Source organism: Oryza glaberrima, chromosome 7 (assembly GCF_000147395.1).
Source record: "Oryza glaberrima chromosome 7, OglaRS2, whole genome shotgun sequence".
Taxonomy (NCBI): Eukaryota; Viridiplantae; Streptophyta; class Magnoliopsida; order Poales; family Poaceae; genus Oryza; species Oryza glaberrima.
The window spans coordinates 1,434,155-1,452,933 of NC_068332.1; the positions used below are offsets into that span (position 1 = coordinate 1,434,155).

The 18,779-nt window shown below is 47.9% G+C and overlaps 2 protein-coding genes across 2 annotated transcripts; one reads left to right on the plus strand and one right to left on the minus strand.

Moving 5' to 3' along the window:
- The first annotated feature begins 629 nt into the window (after window positions 1–629).
- LOC127779776 (pathogenesis-related protein PRB1-2-like) lies at window positions 630–1,455 on the plus strand. The gene has a single exon (XM_052306676.1). The coding sequence runs from the start codon at window positions 677–679 to the stop codon at window positions 1,196–1,198; it is 522 nt and encodes a 173-aa protein (XP_052162636.1). The 5' UTR covers window positions 630–676; the 3' UTR covers window positions 1,199–1,455.
- Window positions 1,456–16,422: 14,967 nt separating this feature from the next.
- On the minus strand, window positions 16,423–16,923 carry LOC127779255 (pathogenesis-related protein PRB1-3-like). The gene is made up of 2 exons (XM_052305988.1): window positions 16,838–16,923; window positions 16,423–16,765 (listed from the first exon to the last, which is right to left on the minus strand). The coding sequence occupies exons 1-2, from the start codon at window positions 16,921–16,923 to the stop codon at window positions 16,423–16,425; spliced, it is 429 nt and encodes a 142-aa protein (XP_052161948.1).
- Between the last annotated feature and the right edge of the window lie 1,856 nt (window positions 16,924–18,779).

An 18,779-nucleotide genomic window follows, 5' to 3' on the forward strand; every position in this document is an offset into this window, starting at 1 on the left:
CCTCATCTATGAATGCAAGAGTCAACTATATATAGTTACCTATATTAGTTATTTGATTTATGCACCGGCCAGCAGCTTCTTTCACAGCATCTCTAGCTAGCTTGCATCTTCCACAAAACTGATGCATGGATCAACTTTGTTGCTTTGTTTAGTCGGCCATTCACGGTAGCTCGATCCATACGTCAAATCCGAACAGAGAATGATCAATTCCCCTGAGAATAATTAACGAGCTAATTAATCCTCTGGAGGCCAGGTATATAGTATTAATTAAGCTATGTGCCTATGTGCATGCACATAGCCTGATAGCCGCATGCATGAACGAACGATATGAAGTAACTTAAAACTTTCCAAAATAGATATGTCCCTTTTACAGTTTCCTACTCCATGGACAAGTCTAAGTAATTGTTGCCACGTTCATCCATTAATCCTGTCAATCGCGTGTTTGCCGATTCTTGCCCACCAGCCGGCCAACCCTATTGGACAAAAAATTACCTTCTCTGAACATTTCTTCAGTTTATACTACTACTGAATTGTAACTTGCAGAATAATTAATCATCGATCAAGCGTACTATAAATACCCGGCATATATAGCCATATAGTGATCATCTCTCTCGATTGATATATATCTATATCTTCATCTCTAGCTTGTGTTCAAGAGCTTAATTAATAAGCACTAATGGCGTGGTCATCATCAAGAAGCCCAGTAGCGTGGCTGTTACTAGCTGCTGCAGTTCTTGCGCTCGCGGCGGCGCCGTCCATGGCGCAGAACTCGCCGCAGGACTTCGTGAGCCCGCACAACGCGGCGAGGGCCAACGTCAGCGTGGCGGCGGCGGCGTGGAACGACACGGTGGCGGCGTACGCGCAGAGCTACGCGGCGCAGCGGCAGGGCGACTGCAAGCTGGTGCACTCGGACTCCGGCGGGAGGTACGGCGAGAACCTCTTCTGGGGCTCCGCCGGCGGCAACTGGACGGCGGCGAGCGCCGTGTCGGCGTGGGTGTCGGAGAAGCAGTGGTACAACCACACCAGCAACACCTGCTCGGCCCCGTCGGGGCAGTCGTGCGGCCACTACACGCAGGTGGTGTGGCGCAGCTCGACGGCGATCGGATGCGCCCGCGTCGTGTGCAACGGCAGCCTCGGCGTGTTCATCACCTGCAACTACTCGCCGCCGGGCAACTACATCGGCCAATCCCCCTACTAACGAATTGTCCACAACGCAGCTGCATGCACGACTATCGTATATATGTAATGGATAGTCGTTTGTTTTATTTTACAGTACTTCACATGCATATATAGTACCATCGTACGTGCCGTCGTCGTCGTCGTCAGCCGTGCATTTAGTTATATGCAAGTATATATACTACCTACATCCCTCAATGTCAAATAACTAGTAAGTAATACGCCTATGCTAAATGCTATGGTGCAATTCTATTTATCTTTAATAACTATTAAAATTTCATGGTATACATCTGGCTTTACATCGGATGAAACAAAACATAGCAAATACATATTCTGAAACATATACCATATGGTCTGATGCCTTCAAAAAAATATATATATACCATGGTATGAATCTGAAACAACACCAAGCATGCAGTAATATAGTATAAATTCCAATCAGGATATATTCCAGAGTGATCGATATGCACTGTATGGACAAGCCCAACATCTAATTATCAGCTGGGCCTTGTCGTCTTCTCAAAACCTTGAGTTGGGCTGTCATAGGTAAGTGTGAGTTGGGCTAACAGGCATCCTATATCAACAAAAGGAATAAGTTCATCTTAAGTCCCTCATCTTTACGTCGAGTTTAAATTGAGTCCTTAAACCGCAACACCAGATATAACGTGTCCTTTAACTTTCAACACCGGTGTATCGAGGTCCCAGGCACTATAGTCTCCGGTATTGGCTGACGTGGCAGCTGAGTCAGCGTGGGATCCACATGGGCCCCACATGCCAGCTTCCTCATCTCCCGTTTCTCTCCCTTTCTAGCTTCAGTTTCGTCCTTCACGCGTCGCCGATCAATGCAGAGCCAAAATTGTTAAGAGATTCTCGCGAAAGGGAGAAGAAATCCTTCTTGTGCGCTTCACTGTCCCTGGCCGCGCGCTGCAGCGAGGACGGCGCCGTGAACAGGCCAGCGAGGGCCTGCGGGGCAAGCACCAGCGACGCTCACGCGGTCACGTCTCCGTGCCGCTAACGCGGGCGCCCGCGGCCATGGCCGTCCCCCCAACGGACCACCGGCCACGAGCTCCGGCAGCGATCGTCGACGGAGGACAATGGCGATCATGTCGGTGGCTTGCGTGGTTGCACCCACCGTTTTTTTTACAGTGGTGGCACAAGGATCAGGCTGGCTCGTTGATTGGCACAGTAGCACGAGAGGTCGCCGTCGCTGCCGACGTCAGGGATTGCGTCTGCGCCACCGCGGCCTTGCCCGGAGAAGGTGGTGGTGGCCGGAGAATCTGGTCAATAATTTGTTTGATGTTTGTTTTGAGATGTTCTTCTTCTCTGTCGAGTTCAGATAATTAAGGTTGTCAGTCTCACAGAAATTAAAGGCATATACTACGTGTCAGCCTGTTCACGGTTTGGGTACAAACCGTTCAACCCGTGAAACCAAACCAACCCAAACCGTTTTTCCAATTTTTCACAGGTTGGTTTAGAACCGCCGTAACCCGTTGAACCCGTGTCTCGTCCTTCTTCTTCCTCCGGACCTGCGCTGAGCTTCTGCGGCAGCAAGACGCGCATGGCGAAGGCATCTGAGGCAACCAAGCAAGCATCGGCTATTTAGCTCGCACGTAAGTGCACAGCCCCATAGACGTTGGTGCCGGCGGCGCCGATGCCGGCGACGACGCCGAGGCAGCCAAACGGCGGCTCCCATCCGATCGCGAGGAGGAAACAATCGCTAGCTCGCCGCCGCCGCTGCCGCCGCCACTGCCGCCGCCGCCGGCGTCCTGCCGTCCTGCTTGCTGCCTGCTTGCCTCCATCACTTGGAAAGGCTACGAGCCATGGTGCAATCAGCTGCTATTGAGCTCGGAAGGACAGCCATGGCTGTGTTGCTGTTCCTCTGATCCCCTTCTTTCACGTACGCAGGAAGAAAGAAACTTTCTACGGTTTAACCCGTCAAACCTGTTAAAACCAAACCGTATGAACCGGTATTTCTGGGTTGGTCCGGTTTTTCTGACCAAACCGCCAAAAACCGTCGATGAACACCCTGAACTACGTGTACGGTTTTACATGGTTCTGAAACACTGAGATGCAAAGTCCAGGCTGGCCGATGCGGCGGCCCAAATCTAGAGGCACGATGGAGATGCTAGTGAGCTGCTTTCTTGTTGCTGACGACCGGTGAATAGGAACACGGTGACGACGTCGAGCCACGGTGCTTGGAGCCTTGGAGACGAAGACGACGAGAGAGCCGCTTTTTTTCCTGACACGTGGGTCCCTTCATATTTTATATTTTCCCTCACTTTATGTGCCATGTCATCGCCACGTCCCTCAAAACTAGCCTCAATACTGCCCTAGTATCTCAAGTAATTTAAAGTACATGTTTTATCTGCTATTATGGTTTAAAGACGTGATTCAGACTCAACGATAAATTAAACCAACCAACGTGAACTTATTCCTCAACAAATGCTACCAAGCCGGCTGGTGTAAAACAGATGAACGTACGAGCAGCGTACTTTAGTTAATCGATAAAATTAATTAATTAACCTTTAATGTTCTGTCATGCTTACCTATCTACTTGCATATTCCTCTTGACCCCTTCCTTGATGAGTTGATTGCATTTACTATAGCTAAGCTTAATTATACAAAGCACAAATAAATCACCGAAGAGAGCAAGAGCTAAACGATGTTAACGCGTACGTGTACCCTACCCACACCCTCGCAAAACAGAAATTAAATTGTTGACGTGTACACGTACGCGTGTCTACACACTTGCATCACGTATATAAGTTCGTATCGATCATATAACGTGGCAGATCACACGTAAACATTCAAGTAGTTTGATCATGCCTGCCGTCAACGATTTTTCGTTGGTACACGATCATCGATGGAGTAGCAGCTCCATATCACCTTTATAACACAACTTACTCTCTCCGTTTTATATTATAAGTCAGGCTTATTTAAATTTGTTTAAATTTATATTAAAAATAAAGCAAACAACGCGCTACTAATGAGATAAGTAAAACTTAGAATAAAACTAGAAATAACTTAACTATAAGTAAAGTGAGCATAATTCAACTGGTTACATTACCCTCTAAACTATCGCGATAGTACAAATTACCCCCTTATCAACCACAAAACTAGACATCCTTCATCTCTAACTATGCACCCCATGGCTTAATCCACACTGTGGTTTTAGTCCTACGTGACAGTCCAGTCAGTAATATATTTATTAAAAAATCAGTTTTAAGCCACACCTATTAGTTTCTTAATCTCTCTATCTCTCTAGTCTATTCTTTCCCTAATCCCCTCTCTCTTCTCCCTCCTCTCACCTCCATCACTCTCCGAGAGGGTGGAGGCAGTTGTGGGTGACGGAAGGGGAGCCGAGGACGGCGATGGACAGTGGTAGAGGCAGTTGTGGGAGACATAGGGGGAGCCTAGGATGGCGGTGGGCGAGGGTGGAGCCAGCTGGGGGCGGAGGAGGGGGGAGCCGAGGATGGCGGCCGGTGGGGGCAGAGGCAGCTGTGGGCGACGGAGGGGGGAGCCGAGGACTACGGGAGGCGAGGGTGAAGCCAGCTGGGGACAGAGGAGAGGGAGCCGAGGACGGCGGCGAGTGGGGGCGGATGCAGCTGTGGGCGACGGAGGGGGAGCCGAGGACCGTGGTGAGCAGAGGCGGAGCCAATTGGGGGAGAGGATGACAGGTTGGCCCAAGGAGGTTTTTTTTATTTTCTTTGCTGAATGGATTGCCATGTCAGCGTCACGTGTGCAAGCTCAAGTTAAAAACGCTTAGATCAGTGCTCATGGGCTATTTGTATGGTATAAATAGTTGAGGGTGTAAAAGTCTAGTATTTGAGTTTATGGAAGCAATTTAATCGACCGTGATAGTTCAGGAGGATAATTTGTACTTCTTCCTAGAAAATATTTTTTAAGTAGTTGCAATGTATAGGTCTGCTGACTATAATGAGGCGCCCATAGTTACACACACGAGGGCATTTTAAACAACATTATAGCAAAGTCATGGATTCATCATTGACCTATGTCTTTTTTTTTAGTGTGTATTAAAAACGAGGTGCACTTGACATGTGTACGAACGTATGGTGTACGTGGTGTGTTTGTGTGAACGCACGCGTATTAGATGCACACCAAATGAGGATGACGCCATTGATTGGGTGTGTAAACCTATCTAATTTAAGTTGAATGAATAGATTGTACGTGCTAAATATCAACCGTACCGTGAAAGTTGTCTTTGCTCCTTTAAATCTTGTCGACTCACCACCACCACATACTGACTTTTGGACCCCACGAAGTGGGCCCCACATAAGCTACAAACAATGAAAATTTACAAGTGTGCGCGAGTCGTCGATCCTGATGAATCACGCACAATTGCGTAAGTTTGATCATTTTTCTCGTTCATACCTGTGTTGGGGTCGAAACCAATGTGCACGTACTACCCATACCAGCACGAGGTATCTGTAAAAACCAGAGAGCAATAATGCATTATGTAGTATTTCGTATTAGCCGTGCATCATATATATCTGAATTAATCAAGAGCAACCCTAAAAAATAATTAAGATCAAACTCTCACAGTGTATATATATACATCCTATCCTGTACTGGAGTCTAGGTAGAGATAAGCTCTCTAGTTGGGCAGTAATCGCTCACTCGTGAATTAATATCACTGCTGCGAAACTTGATTATATTGGCTGCTACCATATGGAGAGTGCAACAAAGAAATCCATATAAAAACAACGATGATATAGATAATCCGTCCCAATAATTAATCGATATAAAACAGGGCTTAAGCTCATAGAGACCTCTCTAAATTGTTTAATTTATTATAAGTAAATTAGTCAATAAAGGTGTGTTTGGATTGGACAGCCAAAAAAAGAAAAATCTCTCCCTATCCTAAAACGTGAATGGCCATCGCACTCAACAATGCCCTCAAATCAAACGGAACCTAAATATCGAGCGTATATAGGCATTATATTTGTGCAAGTTTGATGAGCTCATGCATTGTTATTGTTTTATTTGTTTCTTCGTGTGTTACTTGAGGGACTAGCTAGCTAGTCGCAATAAAAATAATGCACGTCAATTACTATAGGATATAATATATATATTTAGATGCATATCAAAATAGCTAGGATGAGGCCGGTGGATGTGAACTAGTTAGACTGTTAAGTTGAATGAACAGATCTCTGCTTATCTCAACCATAAAAAAAAAAGTAGATTTCTCTTTCGGCCATTTTTTATTGTTGATATTTCGTTTTGGACCGTCTTTTGATTGAGTGATTTTACTGTTATGGTACTTTGGACCAGTCTATAAACTCTTTTATCCATCTATATCCAATTATCGTATATATGTTATAGAAACAACCTACATACAACTACGGGAGTTAATTTACTGACAAGTAGGAGCCAACATAATCTATCCAGATCATTCATATGCTTGAGAAAAGGGTCAGGGTGGTCCAAAGTGAATGAATGGCAAGATTATTATCCAGCTCAAAGTGAAAATTTTGGTTAAGAGGTTTGCTCTAGTCCAACAAAAAATACCTCAAGGTACTGATATATCATGGTATCAAATCGGTTATAATCGTTGGATCTAGCTGGGTAGGATAGGCATCTAGCTGGGTAGGATAGGCATTGTTAGATCCAACGATGGAAAAAAAACATCTTTGGCTGCTGATATTCGTTACTCGAGTGCAACTGCATAAGTATATGTTTGATGGGTTCTCGTTGCTAATGGACCATATACAGCGTTGTTCCGAACCAATGTGCCCTAGCTATACTGGCACGAGGTATATATATATCCGTAAAAACCAGAGAGCAAAAATAAATTATTGTATTGTACTAGTACTATTAGACATGCATGCATCTTGAGAGCAAAAACACATTTAGTGCAGTATAAATACGGCCTAATTGCGAGCGTTAATCATCAACTCACTGCATAGTGCATAATCTCATTTAGTTAATTGGTACGTACTACTTATTATCTAGTACCATGGAGAGTGTAGCAAAGAAAGGTTCAGCGACGACGACCTTATTCGTCGCTGTGGTGATGGCCATGGCGGCCGTTTTCGCCACCACGACGACGGCGCAACCATTATCGGCAGGCGACCAGACAGACTTTGTGCAGCTCCACAACGACGCCCGGGCGGCGGTTGGCGTGTACGTCGAGGTGTCGTGGAGCGACGAGCTGGCCAACACAGCTCAACAGCACGCCGATAGTTGATCGACGGATCACGTCGGGGGCACGCCGTACTTCCCCGGGATGTGCTGCTTCCGGCAGTAGCGGGCGTGCTCCAGGGCTTTCGCCGCCAGCACGTCGCTCCACGCCACCCTGCCGACGCCCACCGCCGCCAGGGCTTTCTCTTTCGGCGATGATAAATGCAAGCAAATTAGGCAGTATTTATAGGTGGATCAGTGGCTGATCAACACGTACGGCTCATAGGTACGGACAAACATATAATGCTCGCTGGTAGTCTCTCTGCACACAGGTTAAGAATGATACCAGGTGAAACGGTAAATTCGTCAATCCGATCCAGCAGACATGGTCAAGAGGTCAATCCAGCAGAGACAGACTTGGTATATACATATCCTCGACCATTTTGAAATCCCTATAGAGAATTCGTCATCGTCCTCACATAAGCCGATCTGTTGGCGAGGTTTGATCTCATTGGCTATGCCGATGCGAATTATGCCGGGTGCAGAGTGGATAGGAAAAGCACATCGGGTACTTGTCAATTCTTGGGTAGGTCTCTTGTTTCTTGGTCTTCCAAGAAGCAAACCTCCATCGCCCTATCCACCGCCGAAGCGGAATATGTTTCGGCGGGGAGTTGTTGTGCTCAACTTCTTTGGATGAAGCAAACCTTGAGAGACTATGGCCTCAATGTATCCAAAATCCCACTCCTATGTGACAATGAGAGCGCTATTAAAATAGCCAACAACCCCGTCCAACACTCTCGAACCAAACATATCGATATTCGCCACCATTTCTTGAGAGATCATTCTACAAGAGGCGACATAGACATCCAACATGTGAGAACCGATAAACAATTGGCGGATATCTTTACTAGGCCTTTAGATGAAGCTAGGTTTTGTGAGTTGAGAAGTGAACTAAATATCTTGGATTCTCGGAATGTGGCTTGATCTATTGCATGCATGTTTGCTTGGTAGAATAGGTTTGCATACCACTTTGTAACAAAATGGTCATTCAACTCATGGATGGACACTAGTCAATTTTATGGAGAACTTGAATCTATGTGTATGGGGATCTCATTTTTCAATGAATTTTGGTCCTAGCACAACTTGAAATAGATTCACACATTCCCTCTCTCGAGGGTGAATTATCTTGTCTCATGGTAATTCCCTCTCTTTTGATCCCTCGGATTGTCCATTTGACTTGTGACTATTGTTTTGTGTGATTGATTGTGTACTAGTCACAAGTTCAAATGGAGCCTCTTGTGCTCGACCATCCCTCCATTCCTAAATCCTATCAAAAACATTTGTGAAATGTGTTGTTGTCAAAAATTTCCCGGTGTTTTTCCCCTGCAAAATTCCTTTCAAATGTTTGCAAAATAGTTTCATCAAAATTCCCGGCGAAATCTCATTGCAAAACTGTGTTTTCTAGGAATTTTCGGACTTTCCAAAATATTTTCAGACTTTCCGAAAAATTTTCAGACGTTCCGAAAATCTCTGTCCCGTCGTTTTTTCAATCGTTGCAATCCCAGGATTTTTCGGACTTTCCGAAAAATTTTCGGACATATCCGAAAAACATCATAACCGTGCGCAACCCTTCTGGATCCTTTCGGATATATCCGAAAGTTTTTGGAAATATCCGAAAATTTCGGGGCCTATATAATCTCACCTCGTGGACTCTCTTCTCTTTCCTTTCCTCTCTTTTTCCCCACGGGTTGACTCCCTCCTCCCTCCCCACCGGCGACCTCCCACGGCTCCCCTCTTCTCCGTCCTCGTGGGAGCGCGTTTGGGGCCTTCCTTGGGACCTACATTGTCGATCTTCACCGCGTTCTTCAAGTGTTCTTCGCGTTCTTGAGGTATTTGCCCTAAAATCAAATCCTTGATTCCTCAAGTTTTATCTTGCGATTTCCTTTGGTGACGATGTTCCCCTAGTGCCATAGGACCTGCAGATTCAATTTCACAAGTTTTTGTTGGCAGATTTGTGCGGCATCTGAGTAATAGGGTTCGGCCGAAATTTTTCGGACTTTTCCGAAAATTTTCGGATATGTCCGAAAATCCCTGGCCGACTCCTATCACTTCGGATTTGCACGATTCTTGCCATCACTCACTTGTTTCTTGCCTCCTTGCCTTCCTTTCACTAATCCCTTGTATCTCTTGTGTTTGAATGATGCCTCCCCGCAAGCTAACCTCCCACAAGTCCAAGCGCCCGAGGGACCGCTCTCCCACTCCATCATCTCATGATGATTCGGACAGTGATTGGTCCGGTGGAGAGGATACCGTTCCTCAGGATGCGCGGGTGGCTCGGGGCGGCAATCTTCCTCCTCGGCGGTCCACTCAAGCTTTTGGTGGTGGTGGTGATGGTGAGGGCTCCTCTCGTCAACCGCAAACGCCGCCGCACCAACCCAATGTCCCCATTGGTCCGCTCCGCATACATACACCCGAGAGGGATCCGGCGGTGATTCGCCAAGTGTATGATTGGAGGCGGAAGACTGAGGTTGTTGCTCCTCGCCGGGATGAGGATCCACGCTCTCTTCGCCGCACCGCCACGGATCCGCGGTTTTGGACACTCTTTCAACAAGACTTTTATGAGTCTGTGATCAAGTCCAAGGCTCATCCCACCGTTCCCATGCAATGGATCAACTGGGAGGAGCTGCAGGCGCATGATGATCCGGTGCTAAACTCTGTGATTGCAAATTGTGATCTCATGGGTATTCGTTCCTTCATGACTTTGCAGCAAAATTGGTGCAACGAGATCATTGCTTAGTTTTATGCCACCGTCTACTTTGATCGTTATCGTGCCATGCACTGGATGACTCAGGGGTCCTGGTATTCTGTTTCCTATCAGCAGTTGGCTGAGATTTGGGGTTTTTGTCTTCGCTCCTTGCTTAACCTTGATGACCTGCATAATCTTCAAATTCCTGCCAACACTGAGTTACTCCCTCTTTACACTCCAAATGATCCTAATGTGGTGTTGGGCAAGGTCGACGGTCTCAAGCCGTACTTTGCCTACTTGAACCGGATGTTTCGTCGGTCCTTTGTGCCTAAGGATGGTGATGCTAGCAGCATTAACCACTTCTCTAGGACCGTGCTTCTCAGGTTTGATCCCCCTTCTCATCGCTTTCATGTTTATCACTTTGTGTGGGAGGAGATTCGCATGGCCTCCATTCAGTACAGAAAGGGGTTAGTCTATGCTCCTCACATTATGCGGATGATCGAGACTGTTACTCAGCTTCGGTTTCGCCATGATGTGACTCATTCTCAGCTTCACTTGCGCCTTGTTAAGGCCTCCTGCTCCTCAGCTGCTCGGGACATCCCTTCCTCTTCCACTCAGCCGCCTCCTGCTCCTGAGCGCCCTACCTCTGTGTCTCGTCGTGAGCCGTCTCCCTTATTCCGCATTTTGCGGAGTCTTTTTGGTCTTTGCTCCGCGGAGGCCAAAAAGAACCGCCGATTGCGGAATTCGGTGAAGAAAATGGCTCGCGACGTCAAGTTCCTCAAGGCAAGGTATTATGAGGACCACATTGATGTCCCTACTTCTCCTCCGGGTTTCGAGGCCGAGCCCGATGAGCCAAAGGAGGAAGAGATTGAGGATCCATTGTCTGGGTTGCCTACTGACTTCGACTTCTTCGGTTATGGTCATGGCTATGGCTATCCTCCTCACCTGTCACGCCCCGAACTAGCCCCGAGCGGGACTAGCCCGTGACGCTCCAAATTAACCTGTTAATCGATACCAGTCCCAGGAAACAGTGCTGGTATCACAGGAAGACAGAATATCACAGCAACAGAGGTCTCTTTATTATAGAGTAGGAGTACAATCATGTTGGGCTGCGGACAGATCCCGAGCTCACAACTGCATTACAAAAAGGAAGCGGAAGCCAAGACTTGGACCAAACATCACAGGCGCGACTTGGGAACTAGGCCGAAACCCTAAAACTCATCGTAGCCGACTTGCTCCTGGAAGAACTCCTCGTCAGCGGGATCCGCTTCATCTTCTTCAGCAACTTGGGGAGGGATTATTTATATAGAGCAAGGGTGAGTACGGGAGTACTCAGCAAGCCATGGGAAATAAGTGTTTAATGCAGGCTTCAACGGGAAGGCTGTTGTTTTTGCAATAGGTTTTATTTAAACTCTTTTCTGAAACAACTAAGTGAGTGCTTCTCAAACGACACGAATGAGACAGTGCGTCTCGTCCGGTCGGAGTATGTGCAAGGTAGTCTTTTGAATTGATCAAGATTGGCACCCGGCCAACAGCTTTCAAACGGCCACCCGGGCCTGGCTGATCCCATCAGCCGCAGATTTTCCAAACATCGAACCCAAACCACATCAGCAAATTTCACAAAGCAGTAGTCAAACAAAACTACGCTAGGAATCACCTCACATCAGCCCATGACCGTGGGCACGGCTGTTCGAACAGTTTAATAACCTCTGTAGAGAGGGTACACTTTACCCACACGACATTACTAACCCGGATCATCCAGCCCGTGCAGAACGGCCACGACTAGAGACCTTAAGGCTTTCATGACAAGGCATTTCCAAAGCCGACACAGGTTCACCATATGCCAACGAGAGGGGTCCCAGACCAACACCAGATTAGGTCCCAGACCATATTGTGCCAGGAAACCCGGGGGTTCTCCCCGACACCACCCCGTTGAATCCACATGTCTCTTGGCATCATGGCTCCCCTGATTAGCTAGTTACTCAGCCAGGGTCCCATTCAACCCATGTGGTCGCACATGTCTTATGTTCGGATGAAATTCCAAGGAAACGGTCCTTAAGTGCAAGAGCGGGAAACCGTACACCCGGTACGTTCCCCGGTCCGCGATTTTGGAAATTCATTTAGTTCGCAAGCACCGACCCAAGTGTCGGGTTTTCCAAGTCTTTTGTAAACCCAAATTTTACCCAAGAAATTACTCAAATTTTAAGTTTGAAGGCGACCGTCGATACTCGCACAGAGTGCATGAATATCGAGGCGCAACTAAATGGTTACAAGGGAACATGAAATAACAATTACAATGGAAAGGACAAATGCAACAAGTTAGGTAGGTCCGCCAATCTGCCTCGCAGACGGGACAAGCAGCTTAAGTGCAATCCTATCAATGCATAATATTTTTCAAGCAACATAATTAAGTTCAAATATAGGCTCAAGATGTTCAAAGGTGGCTTGCCTTGCTCGAGATCTTGAACTTGATCCTCGAATTCCTCGCACTGCGGGTCTTCGGGCTCCGAAACTACACGCGAAACAGGACAACTCAACAAACGGCGAAAATAAAGCCCTATTATTGACCTCTAGGCGTGCCATTAGATAGATCTCGAGATTTGAGGAGTTTTGGAAGTTGAACGGAGTCAAACGGACTTACGGTTGGGAAGATATTGAATTTCTAAGACTATTGGATTTTTGGTCTAAAGGAAAAGGATTTATTTAAATCCTTTTTGAAAAGAAAAGAAAAGAAAAGAAGGAGGGAGGGGAATTAGACTTCCCTCGGGCGGCTAGGGCGCGGCCCGAGAGAAAGGGGCGGCTCAGCCGAGCTTAATGGGCCGTCCGGCCCAAGAAGGCGGCCCAAAGCACACGCGCGGGTGGGGAGGGGAGAGGAAGCCGATGGGCCGGGTCCATCCCGCGTGGTCCCGAGTGGGACCCGCTTGTCGGCGACTCGGCTCACCGTGAGCGAGGTGCACGCGGGGCGTGCTAGGGTTTGGGGAGGGAGGTGCGGTGCATGCGCGCGGTTCGCGGAGGACGCGGTGCGGCGGGCCCACGCGCAGCCTCACGACTCGCGGTGGACCGCGCGCGCGAGCGGAGTGGAGGGAAGCGGCGGACCGGGGTCAGCTTGACCCGGTCGCGACCGAGGCGGCGCCGACGTGGCGCCTACGTGGCTGCCACGTGGGCCGGCGGGAGGTAGACGACGACGTCGGCCGGAACGGACGGCGGACGGCGGCGGATTGCGGCGGAGCGAACCACGGTGATACAAGTGAAAGCGAGCACACAGGGAGGTTGCACGGGACGAGGGGAGACGAGCCAACGGCTCGGATTCGCCGGGGGATGCTTGACGGCGGCGGATTGCGGCGGCGGCAACCGGCGGCGAGAGAAGGGGGAAACGGCGATGGCGCGACGGGAGACCGATTCGGGCGAGCTAGAGCATCTACGCGACTCCGGGAATCCGTTGCTAGCATCGGATTGGGCGGAGCTACGCCGAGCGAGGCCGGCGACGAGCGGGCGCTACGGAGCACGGCGGCGACGGCGGCGAGCACACAGCGAGCGGCGGCAACGGTCGGGGCGGCGCCAGCTAGCTACGGGGAGGCTACTCGTGCTACTACCCGAGTCTAAGGGGAGGAGATGGAACGAGGAGGGAGAACGGAGGGAGGCACTACCGTGCGGGGTGATGGGGCGCAGTGACGAGAGGCCGACGGCACGGGAGTGATCTCTTCGGCCTTGGGCCGGGGAAGAGGAAGAAGACGAGCGCCCGGAGTCCCCTTCCGCGTCCTAGCGCGCACCAGCTCCTCCGGCACATGCGATGGCGGCGGTCGGCGAGAGAGACAGAGGGACGGCAATGGCGCGGGCGAAAAACGGGGAAGATTGGGAGGGGAAAAGGAAGGGAGGGCGCCTGGGTTTATAGGGCGGCAATGTTGGTTTTGGAGACCGACCTAGGGCGGTCAAGGGAGGGAGCTAGCGCTCGGCGGTCGCGGCCAAAGCGGCGACAGGGGGGGAATGACGCCGACGGGAGAGAAAAGGGAAAAAGGAGGAGGGAAAGGGGGCTTGCCCCCTTGCCACTTTGGGGAAAAGGAGGAGGAAGAGAGGGCGACGCGGCAGAGGGGGGGAAGCTCTGCCTCCGTCCCTTGGAAGCTAGCGCGCGGAGTGGCAGGGCCGGGTTGTGACGACGGCGATGACTGCGGGGGCGGTGTGGAGCGGAGCGGCGACACGGACGGCAGGCGCGGATAGGCGCGGCAGAGGCTGACGGCGGCGGCGACCAGGCGGTCGGCCACCACGGCGCGCGCGCGCGCGGGAAGCAACGGGCGGCACGGCGATTTGGGCGGCGTCGGCGGGAAGCGGCAGCGAGGGCGGAGGGCGCTCGGCTCGGCGCGGCTCACGCGCATGCGTGCGCAGCGCATGGGCAGAGCGGGGGAGAGGGAGAGAGAGAGAGAGAGAGATGGGGAGGGAGGGGGAGATGGACCGAGAGGAATTCGGCCCATCGAACCCGAGGGAGGCAAAATAGACTTTTGCGGAGGGAATTGATTTGGGAAGGATTTAGATTCGGGATTGAACTTGACAATAGATCGGGGATTCGAGATCTGAGATGGCACGGACACTAGACAACAAGCAAAGAAACAGATTTCGCAATTAGGGTTTTTAAGAGATAGTTTTCCCGCTAGGCGCCACGACGGAACGGGCGCTACATCACCTCCTCCAGAGGATCCTCCTCAGGCGCCCTTCGCTTGAGTCGTCGTCGCATCTTCCTCTCTTTTTGGTGTCTTGATGCCAAAGGGGGAGATTATCTCTCTATCTACCATGTCTTTATGGTCGAGCACATTTGGTTTTTATTTGTATGAGACTATGTGTGGTTGCTAAGTTAAGTTTAATGCTTTGTAAGACTTTATTGTTTAATTATGGATGCTTGAGATGTAATGGATCTTATTATGTTTAATGTGGTGCAATGCATTATCCTCTTTGTATGGTGCTTGTGATGAGATGTAATTTTTTCTTATGCATGTGATGTGTTGGATGTGATGAGCAAAATGTGATATTTGTTGTCATGTGAGCTTCAATGTGGATGCAAAGATTTAGGGGGAGCTCTCCACTTGCTTTTATGCACACTCTTAGGGGGAGCTTTTACTAAACCTTTGCACCAAAACCTTAAATTATACTCGTTCTCTCTTGTGTTCTAATCGTATTTTCATCAATCACCAAAAAGGGGAGATTGAAAGTGCATCTAGGCCCCTAATGATTTTGGTGATTAATTACAATGCGATTAGAGATGACTAACATCTTTATTTAAGCAAATGTGAAGGTTGTCATGTCCTCAATGAGTTTGTGTAATGCATATCCTGCCAAATACGTTGATGTGATGTGATGCGGCAAATGAGCAAATGGTATTTTGTACCTTTTCTTTTTCTCGAGTCAATAGGAAAGCTGCACTATTAAGAGAGATGATGCATTGACATATGAGGAGTGATCAAAGTGCTCAAAATCAATTTTTAAAAGTGTTTCTCCTCAGTTTGATGTGTTCTGGAAATTTTCGGAGTTTTCCGAAAGTCATTTTCGGACTTTCCGAAAATGCACAGAACCAATTTTCGCTTTTGGAAATTTTCGGATATGTCCGAAAGACATTTTCGGACTTTCCGAAAATGACTGAGAAGGCAAATGTGGTTCTGTTTATTTTCGGACTTTTCCGAAATCGATTTTCGGAGTTTCCGAAAAACTTCAGCAAAGTCAAAATGCTTCTGTGTTTTTTCGGACTTGTCCGAAAGCTATTTTCGGACTTTTCCGAGAACATCCAGAACGGTGTTTTTGGTTCTGGAAATTTTCGGACTTGTCCAAAAAGTTTTCGGAATGTCCAAAAAATCTCTCGTTGACTTTGCTGTTGGTGCTGAGCTAAAATTTTCGGACATGTCCAAAAATATTTCGGAATATCCGAAAATCTCAATTATTGTGCATAACGGGCAGAATCTGGGCTTTGGCTATAAATAGCCCCCTCCCCTCACTTGTGAGGGCTGCTGGTTCAGTAGTAAGTAGCGGAGACAGGAAGTGGTGAGCAGGGGTCTCCTCTCCATCTATATTTACTGTCAGTAGGCACATCCCTATTGTTGGCCACCTCCAACAAATAAAATTCAGTGTTTCTGTCCATTTAGCAAACCCGTTTTTTATTTAATTAGGAAAAAAAGATAGATATGTTTACATACTGGATACATATATGTAGACAGACAATATGTCTTTATTTTATTTTAGATGATATACTTAGATAGGTAGCACTGCTGTATCATGACCAGATCTTATTATTCCAATATGAACTACATATTCATGTACATATATACGTATAAGTATATAGTACGTACGTACGTACGTGCGTACACCACCAGATTATATATCTAGTAGGGCCTCTCGTTGTAGATGTTACCACGCGGGTAGTAATTGCATGCGATGATGGTGCCGATGCCGTTGTTGGTGTTGCAGGTGACGCGGGCGCAGCCGACGTACGCCGTGCGCCTCCACACCACCTGCGTGTAGTGCCCGCACTGGTGGCCGCCGATGCAGCTGTTGCTGCGGTAGTCGTAGTACGGCCTCTCGCCCACCCAGTAGCTCATCGCCTCGGCGGGCGTCCCCGTCGAGCCTCCGACGCTGCTCCACCACGGGTTCTCGCCGTACTTCCCCGGGATGTGCTGCTTCCGGCAGTAGCGGGCGTGCTCCAGGGCTTTCACCGCCAGCACGTCGCTCCGCGAGAAGGATGACTACCACCACGACACCAACACCTGCTCGGCGGGCGACTACGGCTGCCTCCACTACACGCAGGTGGTGTGGAACGCCACCACCGCCATCGGCTGCGCGCGCGCCACCGGCTGCATGATCGACGGTAAAACCAGCACGCTCATCGCCTGCGAGTACGAACCGCGTGGCAACATCAATGGGCAGAGCCCATACTAGTTAGAGATCTGCTCCGGTCCGATAAAAGTATCTCGAGGTACCGGTCACGGTACCAAATCGTTTCCGATCGTTAGATCTAACAATTTCCCATCCTGCCCAGCTAGATCCAACTGTTGAAAATAATTTAGTACCGTGAGATACCGATATCTCGAGATACTTTTGCTGAACCGGAACAAATCTCTACTAATTAAGTTAGCTACACCCTGTAGCTATGCACGTTAGCCTAAGTATCTGCATGCATGCCTGCCTACGTATATATTACCTTCGTTTTCTTTTTAAATAGATGATGCTATTAACTTTTAAAAATAATATTTGATCACTCATCTTATGTAAAATATAAGTATAACAAAATAAGTGATATTTATATATCTTTTTTAACGGTATGAATGGTCTGTGTAAAAAGTTGACAGCGTTATCTATTTAAAAAAAGAGAGAGGAGGCATGATATTTTACATTGGAATAAACCAGTCGTGATGCATATATATATATATATATATATATATATATATATATATATATATATATATATATATATATATATATATATATATATATATATATATATATATATATATATATATATATATATATATATTGACTATAGTGCCTATCTATTATCTGAGATATAGATGTATGGATTATCTTACATATATGTTGTCTACCCAGTGTGTAAACGTGTGACTTTTGTTATAAATAAATATGGACTTTGATTACAGCTTGGAAATTAAAGTTGAGGTCTTGAGACTAAAAATGTACAAAGACACATTTTTTCTCTGCTCTGTTTGTTTCTGTCATCCATCGGTACATGCATGACGATTACAGTTATCAGAACAATTAATCGGACGCGCACATCTATACTTAGATCACTGGTGAAAAAATCATCTTTACTCCCGATTTATAACCCCCTGTAGTCCCGGTTTTCCAACCAGGATTACGAATTCAGGACTAAAGATCACTATCTTTAGTCTCAGGTGAAATAACCGGGAGTAAAGATCGATCTTTAGTCCGACACCAACCGGCCACTAAAGTGAGGACTAAAGAGATGATAGGGGCACTCCCGTTTGGTCCATTTTTTTTATTTTCTTCCAAATTGAGTGTGATGTATATACCCAAATCAAATACCAAATCCCTAAATCTGAGTGCCATGCATGTACCCAAATCAAACCCCAAATCCCAAATCAATGTAACATCCCAAATCATTCACATCACAAATACAAATCCTAAGTTACTTACACACAAATCAACTACATCACAAATCTTAAAAAAATTACATACAAATCAAATACATCACAGATCGATTATACATCTCAGATCCATGCAATGAATCACAAATTGTAATAAAAGAAATTATACATCTCTCAAATAACAAATTATTAAAACAATGGAGAGGAGAACCGACGCGCTGCCGCTGTTGATGCAAAAACACACACTGGCCGCGCGCTGCCGCCCCGTGCGCGGCAGCGCCGGCCGCCGCTGCGCGCGGCCCCTCTGCCCGCCGCCGCGCGCTGCCTCGCCGACAGCACCAGCCGCCACTGCCCGCCGACGCCGGCCGTCAGATGTGAGGAGGAGAGGGGAGGAGGAGGAAGGGGAGGGGGGAAGAGGAGGAAGGGGAGGAGAGGAAGGAGATCTGAGATATAGGAGGAGGATCTGATCTTATCTAAATATATCGGTGAGGAGGAAGTATGATCTGGGACTTAACTGATCAGATATGGGAGAGAAATATGTACTCCCGGTTGGAGTTTTCAACCGGGACTAAAGATAGATTTTTAGTCTCGGTTGGTGTTATCAATCGGGATTAAAGATC

Coding starts and splice junctions, on each gene's coding strand:
- LOC127779255 (XM_052305988.1), bottom strand. CDS start 16,923: ATGAGCGTGCTGGTTTTACCGTCGATCATGCAGCCGGTGGCGCGCGCG. Junction 16,766..16,837: donor GCGTTCCACACCACCTGCGT/GTAGTGGAGGCA, acceptor CTTCTCGCGGAG/CGACGTGCTGGCGGTGAAAG.
- LOC127779776 (XM_052306676.1), top strand. CDS start 677: ATGGCGTGGTCATCATCAAGAAGCCCAGTAGCGTGGCTGTTACTAGCT.